General features: G+C 61.3%; 2 protein-coding genes across 4 annotated transcripts in view; both read right to left on the bottom strand.

Annotated features, from left to right (window-relative positions):
* Nucleotides 1–213: 213 nt before the first annotated feature.
* Nucleotides 214–3,837, bottom strand: C2CD4C (C2 calcium dependent domain containing 4C). 2 transcript variants are annotated; one of them, XR_012513498.1, is made up of 3 exons: nt 3,645–3,837; nt 1,239–3,064; nt 214–1,083 (listed from the first exon to the last, which is right to left on the bottom strand). XR_012513498.1 is itself a non-coding variant. In XM_039466536.2 (2 exons), the coding sequence occupies exons 1-2, from the start codon at nt 3,764–3,766 to the stop codon at nt 1,783–1,785; spliced, it is 1,404 nt and encodes a 467-aa protein (XP_039322470.1). In that variant the 5' UTR covers nt 3,767–3,837; the 3' UTR covers nt 214–1,782. The 2 variants fall into 2 exon arrangements, 1 of the variants encoding a protein (XP_039322470.1); XM_039466536.2 differs by having other exon boundaries at nt 214–3,064.
* Nucleotides 3,838–9,475: 5,638 nt separating this feature from the next.
* The window catches only part of SHC2 (SHC adaptor protein 2), a 32,523-nt gene continuing 16,866 nt past the window's right edge, over nt 9,476–25,132 (bottom strand). The window contains exons 6-13 of one of the 2 annotated variants that reach the window (XM_039466282.2): nt 25,035–25,086; nt 24,828–24,954; nt 23,476–23,632; nt 21,499–21,562; nt 17,373–17,531; nt 15,028–15,335; nt 11,693–11,868; nt 9,476–10,407 (exon numbers count right to left, since the gene is read on the bottom strand). In XM_039466282.2, coding sequence (XP_039322216.1) covers nt 11,740–11,868; nt 15,028–15,335; nt 17,373–17,531; nt 21,499–21,562; nt 23,476–23,632; nt 24,828–24,954; nt 25,035–25,086 — 996 coding nt within the window. In that variant the 3' untranslated portion in view covers nt 9,476–10,407; nt 11,693–11,739. The other variant, XM_074384900.1, reaches the window with a different exon arrangement.

Here is a 25,132-nt window from a genome sequence, read left to right as displayed (position 1 = left end):
GCACACACGCAGGGACACAGCCACACACCCCTCAGGGGTTGTCCTGAGGCGTGTGGAGGCGGGGGTCCCGTCCTGAGGGGCGTAGACAGGCAGCGCCGGTTTCTCAGGGGCCGGGCTCGCGCCCACCTGCTGCCCTCACTGGAATCCGCTCCAGCTCCTCCCTGGAGTTCACGGCAGAACTCCCGCATTATTAAAGAGCCAGGCAAGTCGAGCTCCACCCCCGCATTCCCGAAACACCTTTATTGCACTATAAACAGCGTTTATAAACAAACACACTTGGGGGGGGGTGTCTTAAAGATTTACCCACAGTCAACTTCAGACACTAACATATGGAACAGTGCAGGGGGCTACAAAACGGGGACCCCCGGGAGAACGGGGCCTGGAGAACGCGTCAGAGAAGGGGGCAAGCTCCCTCTCTCCCCACAGGGCACCCTCCCTGCCTCCCCGGCCGGAGGAGCCTCAGTCCTGGGTGCCCCGGCTTCAGGAGAGAGCGGAATCTCTGCAACACCAGGCTCAGAAGGGACCCAGCCCCACGGGCCCCACACTCTCCCTCTGGGGGGGTCAGGAGTGTGTCCCGCTGGATATCAGCAGCGGCCTGGCTGCTCCTCCAGGCCTGGGAAGCAGCTCCACCACCTTCCTTGGTCAAGAGGGACAGTGTGTGGCAAAGGGGGTAACGGGGGACCCCACAGATGTGCCCTGGCCCGCTCCCCACCCCCGTGCCCAGCAGCAGCCGGGAGATGGGAAGGCACCAGCCCGGCCTGGCCCCTGCTTCAAGTCGAATCATTTCTGCATCATTCCGAGCTGGAACCACCTCCCCGAAATCATTCAAGGACCCACGTAACCACACAAGGGAAGCCCTGCAGCCACCGGGAGGCACAAAAGGCCACAGCCGGGTACCCGCTGCTGAGGCCTGGGCTTCCACCCACCGACCACAGCCACAGTCTATTTACACACGTGGCGTCAAAGCCACGGCCATCGGCCATGGCGTGTCACCCCCTAGCTGGAAGGAGGCCGGACAGAAGGGCGACAGGGTGGCAGTCCTCAGCGAGAGGGTGAGCAGGAGTGGCCAGACAGGTCTGCACCCTGAAAGCAAGCGCGGCCGGCGTCGGAGGAAAAGCAGACAGAGAGCTGTCTCCCCCACCCTGCGGCCTCTGCCAAGGCACCTCTGCTCCGACTGTGGCCGCGGCTGCCCCCTCCTCGCCCACCCTCATGAGGGGACCCTCGCACGACCCACTCACCACCGGAGCCTGGGAAGCTGGGGTCTCCCAGAGCCAGCCTGACCCCTGGGAGAGGGACCCTCGGGCAGTCTGAGCCTGGTGTGGCCCAGAGGCTCTGCTCTCTGCAGGGCGGGAACTGGATGGACTATGGGGTGGGAACTGGGAGGTGGGAAGCGACAGAGGCAGGCTGTTGTGGGGGAGGAATACACGTGCATCCTGGAGACCAGTGGCTCCAGGACTTGTGGCCTCTCTGTCCATGGCCGTTCCTGGACCCCCAAGAACCTCCTTCTGGAACTCTGCGTGAAAGAGGCCAGGCGGTGTCGTGGGGCCAAGGGAGACCCTCAGCCCTGCGAAGCGGCCCCTCCTCTTCCCCCGGGGCCCCTCTCCTCCTCCTCCTCCAAAGAATAAATTAATTCACGAAAAATAACACTCGGGTCAGCATGGGCGAGCCAGGAAGCCCCGCGTCCGCCCAGCGTGCGTGTGCGCCCCTCCCCACCCGGTGCGGAGGAGAGAGACGGGGTCCCCCTCCGGCACAGCCCCCCGGCCGAGCGCGCCGCGCCCCCCTCTACAGGAAGGGCAGCAGCGCGGGCAGGGGCAGCTCCTTCTCGCCCAGCAGCGTGTCTCGCTTGAGGCTGCCACCCTTGTTCACCACCTTGATCCTCAGGGCCAGCTTGCGGACGCTGGCCGGCCCCAGCCCGTCGAAGAAGAAGTCCTCGTTGAAGACGGGGTGGCGGCTGTGCTTGATGATGGTGCTGCGCTGCTTCTGCAGCTTCCCGGGCACCAGGCTCAGCCCCACGCAGCAGTTGATGGCGCGGGCGTCGCTCAGGGGGTCGTAGAGACCCTCGGCGGCCAGCAGGCGCACCCGCAGGCGGGCCTGGCCGGCCTCGTACTCGGCCAGCAGCCGCACGCTGCCCCGGGGACCCAGGGGGACCGTGTGCTCCGCGCGCGCGGCCTGGCCCGACTCGGGGCCGGGCTCCGGGGTCGCCCGGCGAGTCAGGCGGCGCCGGCTCCCGGGGCTGGTGTCCGGGGTGCTGTCGTCCGCCGACAGGGAGCCGTGGCGGCCCACCGACTGCCGGAGCTGGCTCACCTTGGCCTGGCCGTCCTGCGCGAAGCCCCTGAGCAGCGACACGGAGCGCGACAGCAGCGGGGACCCGAAGGGCGAGGACTCGGCCGAGGACCCCGTGTCGCTCTCGCCGCCGCTGAGGCCGCGGCCCGGGCTCATGAGCGTCCCGCCGGCCTCCCCGGGGCCCCCGTCGGCCTTGGCAGGTGCGCGGCGGCGCGCGGCGCCCGGGGAGCCCACCTGCGCCAGCGCCCCGTGCTCGCTGTGGAACAGGGACTCCCGGCGCCGTGTGTGCGGGCTCTCGGCCAGCGCGGCGAAGCCGTAGGACGTGTGCGCCTTGGGCACCGAGGGCAGGGGCGCGGCGCCCGGGGCCGGGGGCGCGGCGGGGGCCTCCTCGGGCCAGTCCTCGGCGCTCTCGATCTGGATCACGTGGCGCGTCGCGGCCCTCAGGAGGCTCCGGCTCTCGGCCGCCAGCTTGGCCGGCAGGCGGGGGCTGCGCGGGGCCAGGCGGGGCGAGGCCGAGGCCGGGGCCGGGTTCGGGTCCGACGCGGACGCGCCCGGCGCGGCCTGTCCCTCCGCCTCCGCGGGGCCCGCGGCCAGCTTGGGGGGGATGAAGAAGTCGGGGATCTTGTCGGGCGTCAGCACGTTGCTGTACAGCGGTCCCTTGGCGGCCTTGTCGCCCGCGTCGCCCCCCAGGCCGCGGCCGTTCTCCCCGGACCCCCGAAGCCGCTCCAGGAACCACATGTTGGTTTTCCTCATGGGGGCGGCAGGACCGGGGCTGCGGCGCCTGCGGAGAGAGGCCGGGTCAGGGGCGCGGGGGCGGCGGCGGGGCCTGGGCACCTGCTCCCGGGGTGGGGGTTGTGGGGCCGCGCTGGGCGCCGGGGCGCAGGGTCCTCGGGGTCTCCCGGGCGCTGCGGCCCAGGGCAGGGGTGAGGCGAGGCGGGTTCGCCCTCCCTTTTCCGGAGAGATCCCGCGAAACTTCCAGTCCCGAGCCCAGGGCGGGGGGCGGGGGGGGGGGCTCTGACTCCCCGGGGAGCTCCGGGAAGCGGGGAGAGGCCGCGCTCTCGCCCCGACGCGGCTCTGAGCGTTCCAGCGCCAGTTCTACAGCGTTCCGCGCTCAGTCCCCGGGGAAGACGCCGCTGCGGGTGGCCTCCGGGGTGTCCCAGCTCCGCCCCCCGCTCCCACCCACCTGTGGCTTCTCCCCGGACCGCAGGGCCAGGCGGGGGTGGGGGGGAGGGCGGGAGGTCTGGGGCCCACAGCGCAGCGAGCCGAGCCCCCGGGGTCCCCCCGGCCCGCCCCCGACTCAGCTCGGGGTCCGGGTGGGGTCCTGGCAGCCCCCGCGGAACGGGGGGCCCCCCCGCACTCACCTGCCCGGGGTGCCGGCCCGAGGCTGGACACGCGCGAGGGTCTCGGCGCGTTGCTCCCGGGGCTGGCGCGGGGGACGCGGCCGGAGCGGGGATGCGGGCGGCGGCCGCGCAGTCGGACTCATTCACCCGCGGCGGGAAACCGCCCAGCCCCGCCGCCGCCGCCGCCGTATTCCTCCTAGTAACGCCGCCCGCGCCCGCGCCCCCGCCCCGCCCCTGCCCCCGCCCCGCTCCGCCCCCCCCCCCCCCAGGGACGGCGGTGGCGCCGTCTCCCCGCAGTCCCTGGAGGCCGTTGGCAGGGAGGAGCCTGGCCGGGATCGGGGCTGACTGGGGCGGGCGGGAAGCCAGCAGGTGGTCGCGGTTGGCCGGGCGCTGAGCTGGAACCCCAGAACCCCGCTCTCTGCGGCCACTTCTCCGGCGAGGAGCTTTCCCGACTAACGGCGACGAATTAAATAGCAGCAGCAATAAACGCAGCTGCGTTGGTGATGCAGCCTTCCTTCCTGCCAGCCTCACAGCGTCCTGGTGGGTCCCTGACTCTCATGCAACCCGGCACGCAGGTCCTACTGCAATCCCCGGTCTGTAGATGAGGAAGGTGGGGGGTTCCTTCCAGAAACAGGGACAGAACAGCGAGGAGAGCTGGTCTGACTCAAGGGGTGACCTCTCAGCAGCCGCCCAGGAAGACTGAAAGGGGGCTGCTCCTTCATTTCACACACAAACGTTTCCTGACCACCGGCTACATGCTGGACAGTGCCCTGGCCGCTGGGGACACAGCTGGGACGGAGGGAGGTGGCCCAGGCCTGGCGATTCGGGGCAGGATGGCCCACAGCGCACAGGTGCGGCACAGAGCTGCCGGGTGGTGACTCCCGGAGCAGGAATCAGCAGGAAAGAAAGTGTGAGGGTCAGGGCAAAGGGAGAAGATTCAACGCGTGATTCACGGTCGAGAAACCCAGAGCCGGTAAGACCAATCCAAGCCCAGGCTTCCCCTTCAGTTCCTGAGACCACGGGGTCCCTCTTCCTGAGGCCCCGACCCACCTCCTGCCAGCTGCTCCAGCCTTCACTGCTTCCTTCTCTCCCTCCCCGCCTCAGTTTCCTCTTCTGGAACCGAGCTGAGCAGCTCCCAGCCTCTGCATGCTCCCAGCTAGCAAGATAACATATCGCCAGGACCAACCCGGAGCCGGTGGACGCCTGGTGCTTGATTAAATTATTGATTGACCAGGAGCCTCTGAGTTCTGGGAATGTCCCCACGTCTCGAAGTGGCTCAAGCTGAAGGAGCAGCTGCCACCACAGTGGCAGAAGAGGGGTCCAGGAGAGCGAGGGAGCTGGGCTGAGGCCTCCCTGCTCACGAACCCTTGCAGTGAGGGGTTAGTGTCATGCCGTCCAGAGGGGAAATTGAGGCCGGAGGAGCCATCTCAGCCTTGTTCACCCAGCAAACACTGAAGAACCCCCACTTTGTGCTGGAGCAACCGTGATGCAGCCCCGAAGTCTGACAGGGAGGCGGACACAGAGGAATTCTCCCCTTCACCACCGCCACCTCCAGGAAGCCTGGCAGGGCCCCCGAGCCCCTGCTCTGCCGCCATGAAGAACACCCTTGGCTGCCATCTGCAGCCCCTGCTGGGCCCTGGGTTGGGAGGAGGTCTCATCCCTGTAGTCTCCCCAGGGCCCAGGCCAGCCACGTCTCCAAGAAACATTTGCCAAACAAACAGGGGAATAGCATCACCACAGGAACAGTGCCGTCAGCAGGCCGGACGGGTCGGGAGGCGCCCCAGAAGCACCCTCCTGCATTGTAGACAGGGAGACCAGGGCCCAGGGAGGGAAGGGGACAGCTCGGGTCCAAGGAAGGGGCAGTGACAGGTCTCCTGATGGCGGGCCAGCCCCAGGTGTGGGGGTTCACTCCCAAGCACCGCTGGGCAGCCCAGGTTGGGGCAGAGCCTCTCCTCCCCGCTGGGTTGGGGAATAAGGCGCTGGGTGTACACCAGGCCTGTTTCTGTGCTAAGGACACAAATCCGGAGCTGCTCAGTCGGGGCCTGGGTCCTCGTGCCAGCCCTTCCCGAGGTGTGACGCTGGGCAGGCATCAGGACCTTCGTCTCCGGCAGCCCAGGGCATCGTGACATTCAACAGATGACCACGTGCGACGTCCTAGAGCAGCCTTCGTGACTGCTTCCACCCTTCTTCCTCAGACGCTTCACGGGTGAGGAAGGAGACTCAGCCCGGGGCGCTGGCCCAGACCTCAGAGAGCACCCCGGAGCCCCGACCCCACCACAGCCTGCCTCAGCCAGAAGCCCCACCCGATCCCCAGGCCCTGTCACACTTGGGGGCTGGGGAAACAGGCCCAAAAGGTATCAGGGATGGGTCCCCGCACCTGCGCTATGGACTGACACAGACCTGCCCCGGGCTGGGCAGTGGCAGGAGGCCGGGCCTTCTGGCTGATTAGCGCTGCGCCCTCGGTAGGTAAACAGCAGTCCTCCTGGTCAGCAGAACCTTCTGTCTCCCTCTGCAGCCCTACAGGAATCGGAGACCAGGGGCCTGTGGATTCCGGCTCAGGCTGGAGGAGGCGGCCCAGGTGGCACCGAACAGCCCATCTCGACTCCGAGTCCTGGCACCTCATGCTAGGTGGCTTTGGCCTCCACCGCCCTAGGTGGGGGACCTGCAGGGACATGAGGCTTTCCAGAGCCAGTCCCGAATCCAAGGCTGCCCCACAGTGGCCTCCGGGAGGTGGTTTAAGAATGAAGTGCCTGCAGTCCGAGCTCCGGTGCTGAGGAGGCCACTGGGCACCTGTGAGGCCTGATGACTTGCCCTGGGGGCCTCTGGAAGAGGTTCGGCAGTGTAATAATAAAACAATCTCAGGAGCAGGACTGTCTGTCAGTTCCCAGGAGGGACCCGGCTGGTCCGTGTGTCACAGGTTAGCCCAATGGGAAGGCCCAGGAGGGCCATTGCGTTTCCAGATAGGGACACCGAGGCACGGGGGAGTAGCCTGATTCCTCAGGGAGCGCACAGAACCAGCTGTCCTCCAGGCCTGCCACAGGGTGGGCTCAGTCGATACCAGCTGGTACCCAGGACATCCTGGCCCCCCACAGCGCTAGCCGGTATCTGGAGGTCCTGGCCCCCCACGGCACTGTTAACCAGGGCGTCCTGGCCCCCCACAGCGCTAGCTGGTACCCCAGGTGTCCTGGCCCCTGCAAGGCGCTAGCTGGTACCCAGGGCGTCCTGGTCCCCCCACGGTGCTGTTACCCAGGGGGTCCTGGCCCCCCACGGGAGATCCTCCCATCTCCCCGTGTATTTGATTCGGGGAGGGAGGCTACTCATGCAGGCCACACAGCACACCGGAGGTTGAATCCGACCCAGGATTCTCCTGCCTCCCACTCCAGGCTCAGGCTCCCAAGAATCGGATTATTGAGTTAATGACTCCAGTCGTCAGAAGTACAAAGGTAGGAAGGGGCAGGAGACAGGCGTGGGGACCCGGCTGGAGCCAGGAGTCCTGGCACCCAGGCTCTTGCAGCGCAGAGAACAGGACTGGGAGAGGGGGGCCCTCTAAAACGAGCTTCCCCCCTACCAGTGGGATGGTCTCTGAAGTCTCCTCACCTCTCCGAACCTCCGTTTCCTCATCCGTAAAGCGGGAGCGTCTCAGCACCCCGAGTTCATGCTGTTCTTGGCACATGTCCCAGCAGGCGCCAGTTCTGTTTACACAGGGACTTCGAAGAGGACAGACAGGCCACTTGGGTCTGGGGGACCCAAGGCCATGAATGAATGAATGAATGCATGCATGCGAAGGGCATGCAGACCCTCTCTGGCCCGCACATCTTGGGATCCTGCCGCTCTTTACTCCCGGCACTTCCCTGGCCCAGTGCCTCCTCCCTGCCCTCCCCCCATTCCTGTCCTGTTCTCAACACCGTACTTCCCACTGGGAAATCTCCCGGAGAATCCACACGCATCGACCCTGTGCCTCAAAGACCCCTGGCAGCTGTTCCTGGCCCCAGGCCTCGCCCAAGCTCTGTGTCCTCACCACAGCCACCCTCTGCTCCCTGGATGTGCTGGCTGAACACACCACAGGGCCTTCGCACCTGCCGTCTGCTCGGCTCAAAACTACTTTCTTCCCCTGGGGCTCACCCTCCAATCACAGTCCCTGTGTTGTTCCCACAAAGATATCCCCTGGATTTCCTGGGGTCTGTAAGCTCCGGGGTTCACTCCTTTTCACCGCTGTTTTTTTTGGGGGGGTGTTTGCTTTGTTTTTGAGACAGAGTCTCTGGCTCTGTCCCCCAAGCTGGACCGCAGTGGCACAATCTCAGCTCACTGCTATCTTGCCTCCGGTTTCAAGTGATGTTCCTGCCTCAGCCTCCCAAGTAGCTGGGATTACAGGCATGCACCACCACGCCCAGCTAACTTTTGTATTTCTAGTAGACATGGGGTTTTGACATGTTGGCCGGGCTGGTCTCCAACTCCTGACCTCAGGTGATCTGCCCGCCTCAGCCTCCCAAAGTGCTGGGATTACAGGCATGAGCCACCTCACTCACCGCACAGTTGATACTGTACGCTGAGTGATCTGCTGATGAATGTCACTTGGCCATTAACTCCATGAGGGCAGATCTGTCTTTGTCACTACTGCATCCTGTTTGCCCACCAGAGCTCCGGGCAGATGAAAGACACTCCATGCAAGCAATGAAAGATGGTGGGGGTGGGGGTGGGGGGTAAAGGGAGCAGTGAATGGAATGAACAGTCAATAGGCAGGTGGATGACTGACAGATGGGTGGATGGATGGACAGATGGAAAATGGATGCATAGAATAATGATGGGGGACCAGGTGGGAGAATGGATCAATGGATGGATGACTGATGGGTGTATAGGTGGGAGATGAATGGGTGATGGATGGATGGATGGATGGATGGATGGGTGTGTGGATGCAGAGATGGATGGTTGGATGGATGAGTAGGTTACTGATGGATGTGTAGATGGGATGGATGGTGGGTTACTGATTGATTTATAGATGGATGATGGATCTATGTGTAGATGGATGGATGAGTGGGGTGTAGATGGATGGATGAGTGGGTTATTGATGGATGGTGTAGATGGGGGACGGACGGTGGGTTACTGATTGATTTACAGATGGATGATGGATCTATGTGTAGATGGATGGATGAGTGGGTTACTGATGGATGTGTCGGTGGGGGATGGATGGTGGGACACTGATTCATTTATAGATGGATGATGGATGGATGGATGGACAGGTGGGTAACTGATATGTAGATGGGGGATGGATGGGTAGCTCTTTCTCCACAGCTCTGAAATAAGACATGTGTCCTCAAAGTCTTTTCTGGGTTTGCCTTTTGAAGGCTCCAGTCCGGATTAAGGACAAACCAGAGTGGCTTTTACTCCCCACACACACCCTTACGAGACCTGTCCCCCAGAGCAGTGGGGAGGGCCTGCCAACCGCAGAGAAAGCAGTTAGAGATCCTCCCCTCCCCAGAGATCCTGGGCCCTTGAGAGACATGGGCCAGCAGGGACATGGTGACATCAGGAACCTCTCCCCTGGGAAGATGCTGTGTTTGTGGGAGAAGTTGGGAGGGGGCTCTTGGAGGCAGAGGCTCAGATATAACATGGCAGGTCTGAGGCACGGAGGCTGGCACACTTGAGCATGAAGCCTGGCATCAGGAGCAGGGGCATCGAGGGGGGTGTCTTGAGACAGTGAGAGAGGGACTAGGAGGACAACAGAAGGGTCAGGCCCCGTCCAGGGCCACGCTGGGGCATCCTGGAGAAGAAAGCAAAGGTCTTGTCCGATGGCGCATCGGGCTGTGTTGAGAGAGAAGTTTGGCGTTCGGGTGATAAAACAGGGTGTCTCCAAAGAGGTGGGAGAAGTGTTTAATGGAGAAGTTGAAGTGTGTTTTATCCTGGATAAAACAGAGGTAACCGAAGGAGACGCGGGGGCTGCTGGGCAGGGGGGTCACCCCAGAACCTGCCAGGCATGAGCACACACATGGCGCCACCTCCCTTCTCCCCAGGTCCAGGCCCCCAGGGAGGCCAGACGTGGTCCCTGGGAGCCTTCCCCTCAGCTCTGCACCTGGGAGGGGCCTCCCAGCCTCAGCCCCGCAAGGGCCCCGGTGGGTGGGTGGGCTCCTGCTCCTGTGGTCACTCCCAGGTTGCAAATGTCCAGGCTCGGTCCACCGCTGAGAGGGCAGGTGGGGGAACCAGTGGGCACAGCCCGGGCTGGGCAGCCACATCCTTCCTCCTGCTCCCAAGCGGGTGGGGACCTCACAGCCGCCCCATGCCCACTGTCTTGGAGGGGCCTGGCTGCCCCTGTCATCCCAGGTGACCTCAAGGCTGCCCCCACTTCAACCAGTCTGTGTCCCAGCCTGAGAACCCCAAAGCACCTTAATTGTCCCCCCTCAAAGACAACTGTGCGCCCAGTTCCTCGGGCGGGAAAAGTAAGCCCAGCCAGGCCCAGAGCCCGCCTCCTCCCCGGGGTCCTGGGAGCCCCTTGCTCCAGGGCGCTAGACCGAACCTGCCCGGCCAGAGGGCCCCCCACGGGCCTAAGGCAGCGGCCGCTTCTGGAGACTGGAGACGTTTTCTTTAAAGGCGAGAAACGGTTCCATCTTTGGTATGAACACCCTCCAGGCGGATGGAGGGGTGGGCCAGGGCCGTCAGGAAGCTCTGCCCAGCCTGGGGCGGCTGGAGGAAAGACCATGCCTGAGGCTTATGCGGAGGAAGGGGAGGCTCCCGCCTGACCAGGATCCAGGAGGAGGGCTCAGAGCCCCAAGGCCACGACGGACAGGAGCACCTGTGAGCGGAAGGAGAAGGCAAGGTCAGGGCCAGACGGCGGCCGCAGACCTGGGTTCCACGTCGGTCCCTCTGGGTCCCCAAAGCCCGTCCCAGGCCCGGGACTCCCTCTTCCTGCAGCCCGAGGCCGGGCTGGGGGCTGGTGGAGGCCAGCTGCATGGGGGAGGTGCCGCCCGCCCAGGAGAGGAGGCAAGAAGGAGACTGTTGTCATGGGGACGGAGAGCAGCCCGACCTGGCCCAGAAGCGAAGCCCTTGGGGAAATTCCACAGCCCCCTCCCCCTGCGCCCTCCCTCCTCCACGCCCTGAGCCCCAGTTACAGCCTCTCCTCCCCCATCCGACCCCGAGGAGAGACCCTGAAATCATGCAGACTTGCCTGGCCCTCCCCTGTCCACACCCTCCCGTGGGCACCCCCAGCCCCAAATGTGGAGGCCCAAGGCTCCCTAGCCCAGTTTGAGGCGTAGTCTTCTCCCTGCCTGGGCTCACATGCCAGCCCCTACCTGCCCTGGCACCCCCCCAACCCCACCCCGTACTCTCCAGCGGGGTCCACCAATCCTCTGGGAGTGGGGCATGGACACATAGCACGAAGCCGGGTTCCGTAAAGATCAGATGATGTGGCCGGGCACCATGGCTCACGCCTATGATCCCAGCACTTTGGGAGGCCAAGGCAAGTGGATCATGAGGTCAGGGGTTCGAGACCAGCCTGGCCAACATGGTGAAACCCTGTCTCTACTAAAAATACAAGTTAGCTGGGTGTGGTGGCGGGTGCCCGTATTCCCAGCTACTCAGGAGGGGGAGGCGGGAGAACCGCTTTAACTGAGGGGGTAAACAGAACCTGCCCACGAAGGCTCACGGTGGCCAGAAGGCGGAAGCAGCCCCATTGTCCATCAGCAGCTAAAGTGACCCACAGACGCTCCCACCACACAGTGCGACGTTCTCCAGCCATGAAAAGGAGCCAGGTCAGACCCAGCCACTGAGCCACTCACCTGGAGGATGTCACACTCGGCAACAGACACAGACACGGAAGGCCCCGCAATCCCATTTCCCTGAAATGTCCAGGGCAGGCTGACCCACAGAGACAGGGGGCGGGGGTGCGGGTGCCGGGGCCCGGGAGGGGCCGGGGAGTGACGGCTGGTGGGGACCGGGCTTCTTTCGGGGCTGAATGTTCCGGAACGCGACAGAGGTGGCGGCGGCACGGCTTGGATGCCGAAGGCCCCCCCGCGTCGTGCTCTACACGAGGAAACGTGCAGCACGTGAATCGTGCCTCAATTTTCAACCTAGAAAAGCACCTGGCAAACGGGGCGAGGCCGGCGGCCGTGGCGGCCACACACGTGGCTCAGGGCTCCCGGGAGACCACGCCGCGCAGGTGCAGCTCGCTCTCCGCCGCCACGATGGGCTGCCCGTTCTGGAGGTGGTGGTCGATCAGGTGGCTGATGCTCTCAAACAGCACGTCCTTCGTCCGCACCTGCAGGCGGGGACCTCGGTGTACCGCGCGGTCGGACAGCGGCGTTCCCAGGCCCTGCCAGGGAGCCCCGGGGCGGCCTCGTGGCCGAGGGGCCGGACCAGAGAATTCCCGGACTCCAGCCACAAGGGTGGATTCAGAATTCCAGAACCATTTCTGGCCTCCAGAGGCCTGAGAAGAAACCTCTGCTGGTTGTTATTATTATTATACTTTGCGATGGAGTCTCGCTCTGTTGCCCAAGCACGGACGCAGACTCCGACACCCCTGGGTTCTGCGTCCACGCTTCCTGCCGTGGGCTGAAGGGAGACCCCATGAAGACATGCTGGGTCCGAGCCCTGAGCACCCGTGACTGTGAGCTCACTGGGAAGGGGGCTTTGGAGATGCACAGGTCAGGGGAAGGGTCCCGGGACAGATGCCTGCAGGTTGACTCAGGTGGGCCCTACGTCCCACAGCTCTGTCCCCACAGGACAAGGAAAGTGGAGACACAGACGCACAGGAGGAGGCAGAGATGGGAGCCCAGTGTCCACAAGCCCAGCAGGTGCCGGGAGGGGCTGGACCCAGGCTCCCTCAGAGCCTCCAGGAGCCCCAGCTGAGTTCAGACTTCCGGTCTCCAGAGCCGTGAGAATGAATCTCCGCTGGTTTATTATTGTTTGTCTGTGTGTGTGTGAGACATGGAGTCTCACTCTGCTGCCCAAGCCGGAGTCCATCTCACTGCAACCTCCGCCTCCCGGGTTCAAGCGATTCTCCTGCCTCAGCCTCCTGAGTAGCTGGGATTACAGGCACCCGCCACCATGCCTGGCTAATTTTTATACTTTTAGTAGAGACAGGGTTTCACCACGTTGGTCAGGCTGGTCTTGAACTCCTGACTTCATGATCTGCCCACCTCGCGCCCTCCCAAAGTGCCGGGATTACAGGTGTGAGCCTGGCTTTTTTTTTTTTTTTTTTTTTTTTTTTGTGACAGAGTCTCATTCTGTCACCCAGGCTGGAGTGCAACGGCTCCATCTTGGCTCACTGTAACCTCCAACACCCCGATTCAAGAGATTCTCCCGACTCAGCCTCTTGAATAGCCGGGACTACAGGTGCACACCACCACACTCAGCTGCTTTCTGTATTTTTGGTAGACAGAGTTTCACCACGTTGGTCAGGCTGGTCTTCATCTCCTGACCTCGTGAGCCACCCACCTTAGCCTCCCAAAGTGCTGGGATTACAAGGGTCAGCCACTTGAGCCTGGCTGGGTATCTGCCTTTTAACAAAGTACCAGTAGATGTTCTGAAGCTTCTCGAGGTGTGGGAGCTGCCAGTCTGACCCCAGGGATCCATTTACCAGAGGGAATCTGTCCTGGGAGGTAACTGGGGCATCACACACCAGGCTGAAGGCTGGGCAGGGGCAGGGAGACCTGAAACAGGTGGAGGGGCTCAGGAACCAGAATACACACCTCTCACCCAGGCCCCACCCCAGCTTTGTCCCAGGCTGGGGTGCACAAGCACAACTCCGCACCCCCACAGTGTGCTTCCTGCGGAGACCAGGCTCACACCGGCCACTCTGCGAGTGCAGCTGGCTGGCTGAAAAATGGCTCCTAAACGCCGAGAGGCCTCCTCACTCCCTAGCACCTCCTGGGAAATCATCTGTGAAGCCTGAGGCCCTTGGATGATGGAAATGCTTCGTAAGCCCTGGACCTCCTTGTAAATTAGAAAATGCTCTGTAAACCCTAAAACGCTTTAGAAGCTGCAGATTACCAAATCTCATCGGCCCAGAGCAACCGTCAGATGCAGCACAGTTTTATGTAGCAGGAGGAGAGGGGAGAAAAACCTCCGATAAATAATGATGCAGTTCAAATATGCAGTCAGCGGTTCTGAAACAAAATCCAGACTCTAAAGTTGTCAAAATCGCTGCAGGGAGAGTGTCTGTCTTAGAAGTGAAGAAATTTGGCCGGGCGTGGTGGCTCACGCCTGTCATCCCAGCACGTTGGGAGGCCGAGGTGGGTGCATCACCTCAGGTCAGGAGTTCGAGACCAGCCTGGCCCACATGGTGAAACCCCGTCTCTACTAAACAAAAAATTAGCTGGGCATGGTGGTGCGTGCCTGTAATCCCAGCTACTCGGGAGGCTGAGGCAGGAGAATCACTTGAACCCGGGAGGCGGAGGCTGCAGTGAGCCGAGATCACGCCACTGCACTCCAGCCTGGGCAACAAGAGTGAAACTCATCTCAGACAAACAAACATTGAAAGGATGAATCAATTCAGTAACTTGATCCCAAAACTCTTTGTAAATGGAGACATGCTCTGTATACCCTCAGATAAATTAGACCTGAAAATACCCTATTTATCGCCCAAATACATCACCATTTTTAAGGTGCACAGGTCAGGATGAATGCAGGGGACGAGCATGTGGCGATGGGAGTAATGGTAAGATTGGAATGACGATTGGGAGGCCAAGGCTGGAGGATCGCTGGAGGCCACTGGTTCGAGACCAGCCTGGGCAATATAGCAAGACCCCCCCATCTCTATAAAAGTTAGCAGGGCGTGGTGGCTCACACCTATAGTCCCAGCTACTCGGGAGCTAAGGCAGGAGGATTGCTCGAGCCCAGGAGCTAGAGGCTGCAGAGAGCTACGAGTGCACCACTGCGCGCCAGCCCGGGGGCAGAGCCAGACCCTGTCTCAAAAATAAACTGGAGGCCGGGCGCGGTGGCTCACACCTGTAATCCCAGCACTTTGGGAGGCCGAGGTGGGTGGATCGTGAGGTCAAGAGATCGAGACCATCCTGGTCAACATGGTGAAACCCCGTCTCTACTAAAAATACAAAAAAATTAGCTGGGCATGGTGGCGTGTGCCTGTAATCCCAGCTACTCAGGAGGCTGAGGCAGGAGAATTGCCTGAACCCAGGAGGCGGAGGTTGCGGTGAGCCGAGATCGCGCCATTGCACTCCAGCCTGGGCAACAAGAGTGAAACTCCGTCTCAAAAAATAAAAAAATAAATAAATAAATAAATAAACTGGAAACTGGTTTGTAATTCCACAGCAGCCGCTCAAAGGCAATACCCGTAACAATCTGGAAGAGCTTCGCCAAGACTGAAAGCCTCTGGAAAGACAGACCCCCCCCCGGCTGTGCCCACTTACCACGCCCTTGATGTCAGATGCCCCCAGACCCCCCAGCTGTGCCCACTCACCGCGCCCTCAGGGTCCACCAGCAGCAGGTGCTTGGGCCGCCCCGCGTGCATGCCGGTGAGGACGTACTGCCCGGGGTTGGTGATGCTGTCCCGCACCAGGAAGTCCCCGTCTGCGCGGAGCAGCCTCTCTGCCGCCCGGCGGCTCATCCGGCCATGGTACCAGGGCTCCTGCCGCAGCTGCTCCTCTGTGGGGGCCACTGGGGCCCGGCGGGTGGGGGGGCTGGGCCACTGGTCCTCCAAGGGAACGGGGGCTGCCGTAACCACGGCCGCTGAGCACTCATGCAGCTTCAAGGCATCCTCAAAGGGTCCTGTGGGCCAAGGACAGCAGCGCTGGGCGGGCAGAGGCCGCGTAGGGGGCCGGGCAGCTGCTCCTGCCGGGACGAGGGCTGGGAGGAACGGGGTTCCCCAGGGAGGCCCCCGTGACTCGTCGGCCTGCGCTGACCGAGCACCCACGGCGTGTGGGACCCGCACTCAGCTCAGCCCCGTGGGCACTGTGGCTCACATGCACAGCAGCCTGGAAGCCAGGGCTGTTTTCTAAGCGTGTAAAAGGCGGCGGCAGCTCCATCTTTCAGACGTGAACTCCTGTTTCTCCTTCTCGCCTTGTTAGGCGGGCTTCCCTCCCGAGGTGTGCCCCTCCTGTGTCCTCACCGGCCTCACTGCGCCGGCCACGGCCTCCGGCACACGCCACACAGCCCGCACGGCAGCAGGCTCAATGATCTGCCCGGGGCTTCCCGAAGGTTCCAACGGTACCGACCTCCAACAGGCCGCTCAGGCCTCCTCGGAGCCTCAGTCCCCTCACTGCAAAGCAGGGCTGGGCGTTTCCCCGGGCAGAAAGCAGCACGGCTCAGACACTGCCGTGCCAAGACCCCGGCCCTGACGGAGACGCAGCCACCTGTGGCTGGGGTGGCCTCGAATTCCTCCAGCTCCTGGTCCCCGGAGTCCTCTCGCCCTGACCCTGGCGTGGAGCCAGCTCCGACTTCTAGCCTGGCCCGTCTGCATGTTCACCTCGCCCTCCAGCCAGCGGCTGGTTCAGGGATGCCCATGTGGCGAATCAGAAGCAGCCCCAGGACTCTCCGTGGAAGACGGATGAGCCACCCTCCCTCACCGGGGGCTGCCTGGCGGTCAGTCCGGTCGCCCTGAGGGTCGCCTGCCTCGGAGGGAACTCACAGCTCAAGCCCCTCCGTTCCGGTCTGAGGGGGCCGTGAGGAGCCGAGAGGTTCTGGCTCTGTGCAGCGCCTGGTGCTGAGGAGGCGCCCATGGGTGCTAGCTGGTGTCATTACTGCGACGCTAAGAAGCTGTGTTGTCAGGTGGTGGAGGGAAGGAGGAGACCTACAGCTAGCCGGGGAGGGCAAGGACCCCACCCGGCAGCTCAGAGCCAACACCCCTCCGTGCCAGAGGAGGGCAGCGTGGATGCTGCAGGAAATCTGGACAGAACCCGACACCTTTGGCGAGGAAGGACGAGCCTCCTCCTTCAGACTGGGGCCTCCCTCAGGTGGGTCATCCCATGGGGAAGGAAGGAATGGGCTCGCCATCAGACTAGCCACTGCGTCCGGGTGTGGACTGGGCCTCCCTCCTTGGACCAGGAGTTCCTTCCAGCAGGAAGCTGTGCCTCCCCCGTCAGGCTGGGATTTCCGTAGGAAGAATCCCCAGACCCCGGAGTCACGTGAAGAGAAAGTTTAATTCCCTCCTCAGACCGGGGAGACCCAGGGTCGGGTGCAGGACCCACAGAGCAGGCAGCTGCTCGAACCCCCGGCAGGCAGCGGGTCCCACAGAGAAAAGACAAGGCCTCCCCTCTCCGACTAAGGAGTCCACGGGGCGTGGAGCACGGGTCTGGCTTCCCCTGTTGACCGGAGGGTCTCATAGAGGGGCCCGCAGCCTCCCACCACGTGGACCGTTCTTTCAAGGAATGACGAAGCCCCTCCCTTCAGACGGGGTGTTCCAGCAGAGGCCGGTGGCTCACCCCCGAGAGACTGGAAATTCTCACAGGGTGGGGGCCGGCAGCACCCCCAGTCAGACTGGAGAGTTCAGCAGGGAGGCCCCAGGAGACGGGGTCCTGTAGGAGGGCCGGGCCTCACCCACCACACAGCCCAGCTGCGTTCCCTGGAGGGAAACGGGCCCCCCTCTCAGACTGGCCCCTTTTACAGGAGAGTCCCGGCCGCCCCCATCAGACAAGGCCTCCAACAGGAAACAGACGGGGCTTCCCAAACACCCCTGTCGACTTGGACAATCTCAAGGGGAGAAGGGTGAGCCTCCCCCATCAAACCAGGGATCCCGGGGTGGGGTGCTGTGCCTCCCCCATCAAACAGGGCCACGCGGCGGGGGCGTCCCCCAGGCTGCCCACATACGCATATCAAACAGATCCTTCTTGGGGCTGTCCTTGGGCTGCAGGGGCGCCGTGTCCTCCGGCTCGGGGGCGTCCAGACCCTGGGTGTTGACGTACAGGTGCTCCTCAGGGTCCAGGGGGCCCCGGGCGTCCGCCTGCACATAGCCGTCCCCTGGCGGAGCTGGGGAGAGGAAGGAGGGGCAGAAGGGTCGGCTGGGAGCCAGGGGAAGGGCGCGCAGGGAGCGAGGCCCTGGAGACGGGACGGGGTCCCACCGGGCGCCCCACACACCTGTGCTGCTCCTGCCTCCCATGTAAACCACCGTCTGTGGGTGCCACAGGGAGCGAGTGTCTCACGGCAGCAGCATGGCCCCGCCTGCGCCCCAACCAGGGACAGGAGAGGGACGGAGTGCGGCTGGGGCTGTGGGAGAGGCCGCCGCCCACCCCGTTCTCCCGGCCCTCCCCGTCCCACCCTCCCCAGCCGTCCCCGCCCCAGAGTTTCCCAGTGTTGAAGTTCAATCTCCACATTTAAAAATAATCACAGTAACTCTGCCTTCCTGTAATTACCGCATCAACATGACACACGGCTGGGTCACTTCTTCTGTCTCGGTTCTATTTTAGGATTTTCCTTCCTTCCTTTTTTTAACCGTATTTTGAACGTGTAAAGTATTTACATGAGGCCGGGTGAGGTGACTCACACCTGTAATCCCAGCCCTTTCAGAGGCTGAGAAGGGAGGATCATTTGAGGTCAGGAGTTGGAACCAGCCTGGTGGACACACTGAAACCCCATCTCTACTAAAAATAGAAAAGTGGCCGGGGGTGGTGGCGGGCTCCTGTAATTCTGGCTACTCGGGAGGCTGAGGCAGGAGAATCGCTTGAACCCGGGAGGTAGAGGTTGCAGTGAGCTGAGATCGCGCCAGTGCACTCCAGCCTGGGTGACAGAGCGACACTCCGTCTCAAATTAAAAAAAAAGAAAAAAAAAGTATTTACATGGTTCAAAAGCCAGAACAGCATCACAGATGTTCTTGGGGTGTCTCCCTTGGGACCTGCGTGTACCCCAGCGGCAGTCTGCCTGTTCCTGACCAGGCCACCTCTGACTACGGACCCGTGTCTGGCTGTGAGTCCACATGCGTGCGAGGCCACGCCAGCCCTTGCTGGGTGAGGAGGGCAGAGGCCTTCCCAGGCTACCAAGAGGAGGCACAGATTCTCTCAGCTTCTCAGGGTCAGAAAGGGCGAGAGGGAAGAAACGCAGCTGTGGGAGTGCAGAGAAGAGAGGCCATGTCGTGAGGCAGACGGGTGGGGGAGGGGAGGCCACATCATGGGCAGACAGGTGGGGGGGAGGCCACGTCGTGAGGTAGACGGGTGGGGGAAGGGAGGCCACGTCGTGGGCAGACGGCTGGGGGGATGGAGGCCACGTCGTGAGGCAGATGGGTAGGTGCAGGGAGGCTACGTCGTGGGCAGATGGGTTGGGGGAGAGAGGCCACGTCATGGGCAGACGGGTGGGGGAAGGGAGGCCACGTCATGAGGCACACGGGAGGGGGGAGGGAGGCCACGTCGTGGGCAGATTGGCGTGGGGAGGCAGGCCATGTCGTGAGGCAGACGGGTAGGGGAATCCCTGACTCTGGAGCTGTGGTGTGGAACCACTGGTGGGAGTTCTCGGCCAGAGAATCGGGAAAGGCGTGACTGGAAGTGAGAATAACCTGGGTGTGGGCACAGGACAGGGACTGCAGCCACCCCAGTGACAGGTGAGCAGCCGGCCTCCCAGAGGAACGTGGCCAGGACCCGATCACAGCTGGCACCGGCGGGCATGCGACGGCCTGGGTTCCTCCAGCCAGCACGGAGAGCTTGAGGGCTTTGGCACTTGGCAGCCAAACGCCCAGATTGTTTGGGGAGCGCTAAAAAAAGCTGCACACAGATGTGACAAGACTGTGAGGGACGGGCAGCCACAGGCAGGGCTGGTGGGCGAAACAAGCGGCCTGTGAGCGTGGACGGGCACCGCCAGGAACGTGACAGAGGCAGCGCTGCAGAACTGCAGGTCCAGGGGGCAGCGTGCACTGCAGAAAGGGCTTGTGGGAACGACGGGCACCGGCTGCTGGGTCACCTGAAGAGCAGGAAGGACCCTAAATGCCCATTAGGAATGGCACATGCAAGGGGGGAATGCACAGGGCACAGGTCAGGGGACAGAGCCCGGCACAGGTCAGGGGACAGAGCTCGGCATAGGTCAGGGGACAGGGCAGGGCACGGGCCAGGGTATGGGGCAGGGCACAGGTCAGGGGACGGGGCGCAGACCAGGCCCGGGGGTGTGACAGGGAAGGGAAGATCTCCTGATCCTGAAGCTTTGAGACCAGTCTGGGCTACAGAGCGAGAACTCATCTGCACAAGATTTAAACCCAGCCGTGTGTAGCGGGGCCAGCCTGTGGTTCCGGAACTCTGCGGGGTCAGGAGTCAGGGCTGCTTGAGCCTGGGAGGTTGGGGCTGCAGTGAGCCGTGATCACGCACTGCACTCCACCCCGGCAGCCCAGAAAGACATGCCTCAAAAGCAGAAAACCAGTCCACGCGCTCGGTGGGAATGCCAGGCTCCCACTGAATCGCCACGGGAGCCCCTCCCTAGGGCGTGGTCGCGGAGTCTCGGCAACCGAGCCAAAAACGTGACCCGTGGCTGCACTGCTCTGTCATGGCAGAGGCCGGGAATCCACGCAGATGTCCAGGAGCAGGACGTGGGTGGAAAGGAGGATGGCCCCGGGAACAACACAGGGAACAACACAGGACCACGCAGTGGGGCAGAGACCTAGCACTGTGTGGAGGAACCCAGTACCTACACCCAACACACAGAGATACCTACCACCGTGTGGAGGGACCCAGCACCTACACCCTGCACGCACAGACACCTACCACCGTGTGGAGGGACCCAGTACCTACACCCAACATGCAGAGAAACCTCGTAACGTGTGGACGAACCCAGTACCTACACCCAACACGCACAGACACCTAGTACCGTGTGGAAGGACCCAGTACCTACACCCAACACGCAAAGACACCTACCACCGTGTGGAGGGACCCAGTACCTACACCCAACACACAGAGAAACCTCGTACCCTGTGGACGAACTCAGTACCTACACCCAACACACACAGACACCTAGTACCGTGTGGAGGGACCCAGTACCTACACCCAACACGCACAGACACCTACCACCGTGTGGAGGGACCCAGTACCTACACCCAACACGCACAGACACCTACCACCGTGTGGAGGGACCCAGTACCTACACCCAACACGCACAGACACCTAGTACCGTGTGGAGGGACCCAGTACCTACACCCAACACGCACAGACACCTACCACCGTGTGGAGGGACCCAGTACCTACACCCAACACGCACAGACACCTACCACCGTGTGGAGGGACCCAGTACCTACACCCAACACGCACAGACACCTACCACCGTGTGGAGGGACCCAGTACCTACACCCAACACGCACAGACACCTACCACCGTGTGGAGGGACCCAGTACCTACACCCCAACACGCACAGACACCTAGTACCGTGTGGAGGGACCTAGTACCTACACCCAACACACACAGACACCTAGTACCATGTGCACGTGTGCATGAACCAAGTACCTACACCCAACACGCACAGACACCTAGTACTGTGTGCATGAACCAAGTACCTACACCCAACACGCACAGACACCTAGTACCGTGTGAACGAACTCAGTACCTACACCCAACACGCACAGACACCTGGTACCTTGTGGAGGGACCCAGTACCTACACCCAACACGCACAGAAACCTAGTACTGTGTACATGAACCAAGTACCTACACTCAACACGTGCAGACACCTAGTACCATGTGGACGAACTCAGTACCTACACCCAACACACACAGACACCTAGTACTGTGTGGTCGAACTCAGTACCTACACCCAACACGCACAGACACCTAGTACCATGTGGTCGAACTCAGTACCTCTACCCCATATGCCAGGAAATCAGTCTACAGGACAGACAGACACTGAGATGATGGAAATCTCAGCACTGAGGTGAAATAAGCAGAGAGGGGAAGACTGAGGGGAGGCAGCAGGGGACCAGGCTGAGGCACCCCAGAACCCTTGCAGGTACCCCGTGCTGCCCAAGCCAGTCCTACCTGTACCCGTGTGCCCCACGTCCCATGGCAAGCTGCGGGCGTCTCTTCGAGCAGGAGATGGGCCCTGGAAACGGTGGCAAGAGGTTTCCTGGTATGTGCAAGCCACTCTTGCCAGCCCAGTACCCCCAGTCTCCTCACCCAGCCTCCTAGGTGACTGGAGACTCAGGGTGGGGAGCTCAGCCCCAGCCTTCCCCTGGCTCCCCAGCTCTCAAACTGCCTGCAGGGCTCACTAACCCCCAGGTCCGCCACCCTGCTCTGCCATGGCCTTCCCCCCTTCTCTCTACCTCAGAAGGTGGTCAGCACATCCTGCCACTTTGCAATGGCCATTCCCTCTGCCTGCATGCTGTTCCCTGCACTGCTCTCCCAGGCAGCTCCTATTCACTGGTCAGAATGCAGCTTCCTCAGGGAAGCCCTCCTGACCCCCCGACAGAGTCCGTGTCCCAGTGGACATCACTGCCTCCCTGGTGGCCTCATCAAGGCTGTGATAACATCATTACTCTGTTGATTCTGTGTCTGAGGGTAGAAATCACGTCTGAAATGCCACCTCATCTGACATGTCCAGAACAGGCCCGGCAGACACTCCATCGTGAGGCCACCAGTGAGTGAGTGAATGAGTGAATGAGAGAGTTACTGAATGGCTGAGTGAGTGAATGAGTCAGTGAGTTACTGAGTGAGTGAATGAGGAATGAGAGAGTTACCGAGTGGATGAATGAGTGAGTGAATGAGTAAACAAATGAGTGAGTGAATGAGTGAGTGAATGAGTGAGTGAATGACTGCGAGAGTTACTGAGTGAATGGGTGAGTGAGTAAATCAGTGAATAAATGAGTGAATGAGTGAGTGAATGGGTGAATGAATGAATGAGTGAATAAATGAGTGAATGAGTAAATGAGTGAATGAGTGAATAAATGAGTGAATGAGTGAGTGAAAGAGTTGAGTGAATGAGCGAGTGAGTGAATAAATGAGTGAATAAGTGAATGAGTGAATAAATGAGTGAATGAGTGATTGAGTGAAAGAGTTAAATGAGTGAATGAACAAGTGAGTGAATAAATGATTGAATGAATCAGTGAGTGAATGAGTGAATGACTGAGTAAATGAGTGAGCAAATGAGTGAGTGAATGAATGAGTGAATAAGTGAATAAATGAATAAGTGATTGAGTGAATGAGTGAACAAATGAGTGAACGAGTGAGTGAATGAGTGAGTGAATGAGTGCGAGAGTGAGTGAGTGAATGGGTGAGTAAATGAGTGAATAAATGAGTGAATGAGTGAATAAATGAGTGAGTGAATCAGTAAATGAGTGAGTGAATGAGTGAATAAATGAATGAGTGACTGAGTGAGAGTTAAATGAGTGAATGAGCGAGTGAGTGAATAAATGACTGAGTTAATCAGTGAATGAATCAGTGAATGAGTGAATAAATGATTGAGTAAATGAGTGAATGAATAAATGAGTGAATCAGTGAGTGAATAAATGATTGAGTGAATTAGTCAGTGAGTAAATGAGTGAGTGAATAAATGAGTGAATCAGTGAGTGAATGAGTGAGTGCGTGAGGGAGTGAATGACTGAATAAATGAGTAAGTGAGTAAATAAGTGAGCAAATGAACAAATGAGTGAATCAGTGAGTGAGTGAGGGAGTGAATGAGTGAATAAATGAGTGAGTGAATCAGTGAGTAAATGAGTGAATAAATGAGTGAATCAATGAGTGAGGGAGTGCATGAGTAAATAAATGAGTGAATAACTGAGTAAATGAGTGAGTGAATAAATGAGTGAGTGAATCAGTGAGTGAGTGAGGGGGTGAATGAGTGAATAAATGAGTGAGTGAGTGATGGAGCAAGTGGGTGAGTGAGTACTGAGAGACGCTCCTCTAGGGTTGAGGAGAAAGAAGCAGAAACCAGAGCTGGAGGCAGGTCCAAGGACTCACCGCTGGGGCACCCCCAACCCCCACGCCGTGTCCCGCGTCCCCCCAAGGGCAGAGGCTGACCTGACCGAGGGCGGCGAGGGCGCAGGGCTGCATCAGCGCCAGCCTGGAGTCCACCAGCCCGCCCGGCGGCGGCTCCTTCCCAGGGATGCTGTTGTAGTAATTGTGCTCCGCGGCCTCTTCCTCGTCCCCCCAGGCCGACTCCTCCAGCCCCGCCGGCCTGGGGGACAGACAGTAAAGGCCGTGGGAGGACAGGCAGGCGCTGAGGGGGTAACCCTTGCGGCCTGAGCCTCTGGGGAGCCGAGAAGACCTGAGTTCAAGTCCCAGTCCCCACTATCGGCTGAGGGTTCCCGCCAGGAAACGCTCCTAGAGCAAGTGACCGTATCCACGACTTCCTCATCCGTGAAATGGAATCCTGCACACATTTCTGAGCCGCAGCACAGAAGGCAGGTCACTGGCAAACCTGGTCTCCAGTGCCGTTCACCTTCGGCCCCGCCCGGCGGCAGGGGATATGAGCCAAGCTGATACCCAGAACCGGGACACCACGGGCCAGGATGGCGCGTCTCTGGGATCGGAGCACCCCTGCCCTCCAGCCCAACAGCGCTGGCAGAAATGTATCCTGCAGGCCAAAGAGGGTGCCCCCTGCCTGGCCCACAGTCACTGGTGGGTAAACCACAGGGCAGCCTACGGCAGGCGGAGGCCGCCCCAGAGGCAGGCGAGGGTTCGTCCCAGCTCCGGAGCGCGCCATCCCCATGCACGCAGGGGCGAGACCGGGCACGCGTGTGACACCACCTCCCTCGTGCCCAGAGGAGCCTCGAGCTCATGCGCCTGCACCTGCCCCTCCCACCGCTGGAGGAACCTGACTTTCTCATGATGAACAGACCCTTCAATCACTCCTTCTCCAAGCCCGGCTGGCAAACCCCAGGCCAGGGCCAAGTCCAGCTCACTGCCTGGCTCCGTTTGGCCACGAGCTAAGAATGGGATTTAAACCTTTAAATCATAAAAGTTAAGTGTTTGAGAAAACACCCGGAGAACAACATTTGGCAACGCGTGACAGTTACGTGACATCCACATTTCAGTGTCTATAAATAGCATGCTGCCAGCTCACAGCCACATCCCCTCCCTTATGCATCTTGTGGGGAAACGGAGGCCGTTTTCTGCCCTTTGCAGGAGCCAGCTGCCGTCTGGAGGAGGGACGCTGGTAACAGCAGCAGGGCTGACAGCCTCGGGCACACTCAGGGTCAGCTGGCGCAGGTCTCCCTGAACCCCGGCGGGCGGGGATGCTTCCATTCAGGTTTTACAGCAGAGGATGGACAGGCAGGCGGGGGCTCAGGCCTGCAGGGGGTGGAGCGGGCTCTGCACCTGGGCAGGTCCCTGGGGGTCCCCAGGGCGGGGCGGGGGGGTGGGTCAGTTACCTTTCCGGGGGCAGGGCCACCTTGGGCGGGCTGTGCAGGTATTGCTTGAAGCGCAGCTCAAAGGCTTGGCCCACGGTACTGATAACGCTCTGCGCCAGGCCCTCGCAGCACTCCAGGATGTGGCAGGCTGCGGGGTCACGCGGGTCAGGCGGCCTCCCAGCCACGGGGTCACGGGCCCCCACCGGCCGCCCCACTCCGGGGCCTCACCTCTCTGGTTGATGGGGTCCTTGGCGACGTAGGCCACGTAATCCGTCATGTCCTGGGGGTAAGGAGGGGCCAGTTGGACCTGCCTGGGCCCCCCACCA

The sequence above is a fragment of the Saimiri boliviensis genome, chromosome 14 (genome assembly GCF_048565385.1).
Source record: "Saimiri boliviensis isolate mSaiBol1 chromosome 14, mSaiBol1.pri, whole genome shotgun sequence".
NCBI classification, from domain to species: domain Eukaryota; kingdom Metazoa; phylum Chordata; class Mammalia; order Primates; family Cebidae; genus Saimiri; species Saimiri boliviensis.
The sequence above is the reverse complement of the archived record's forward strand: the minus strand, read 5'-3'. Positions and strand labels throughout refer to the sequence as shown.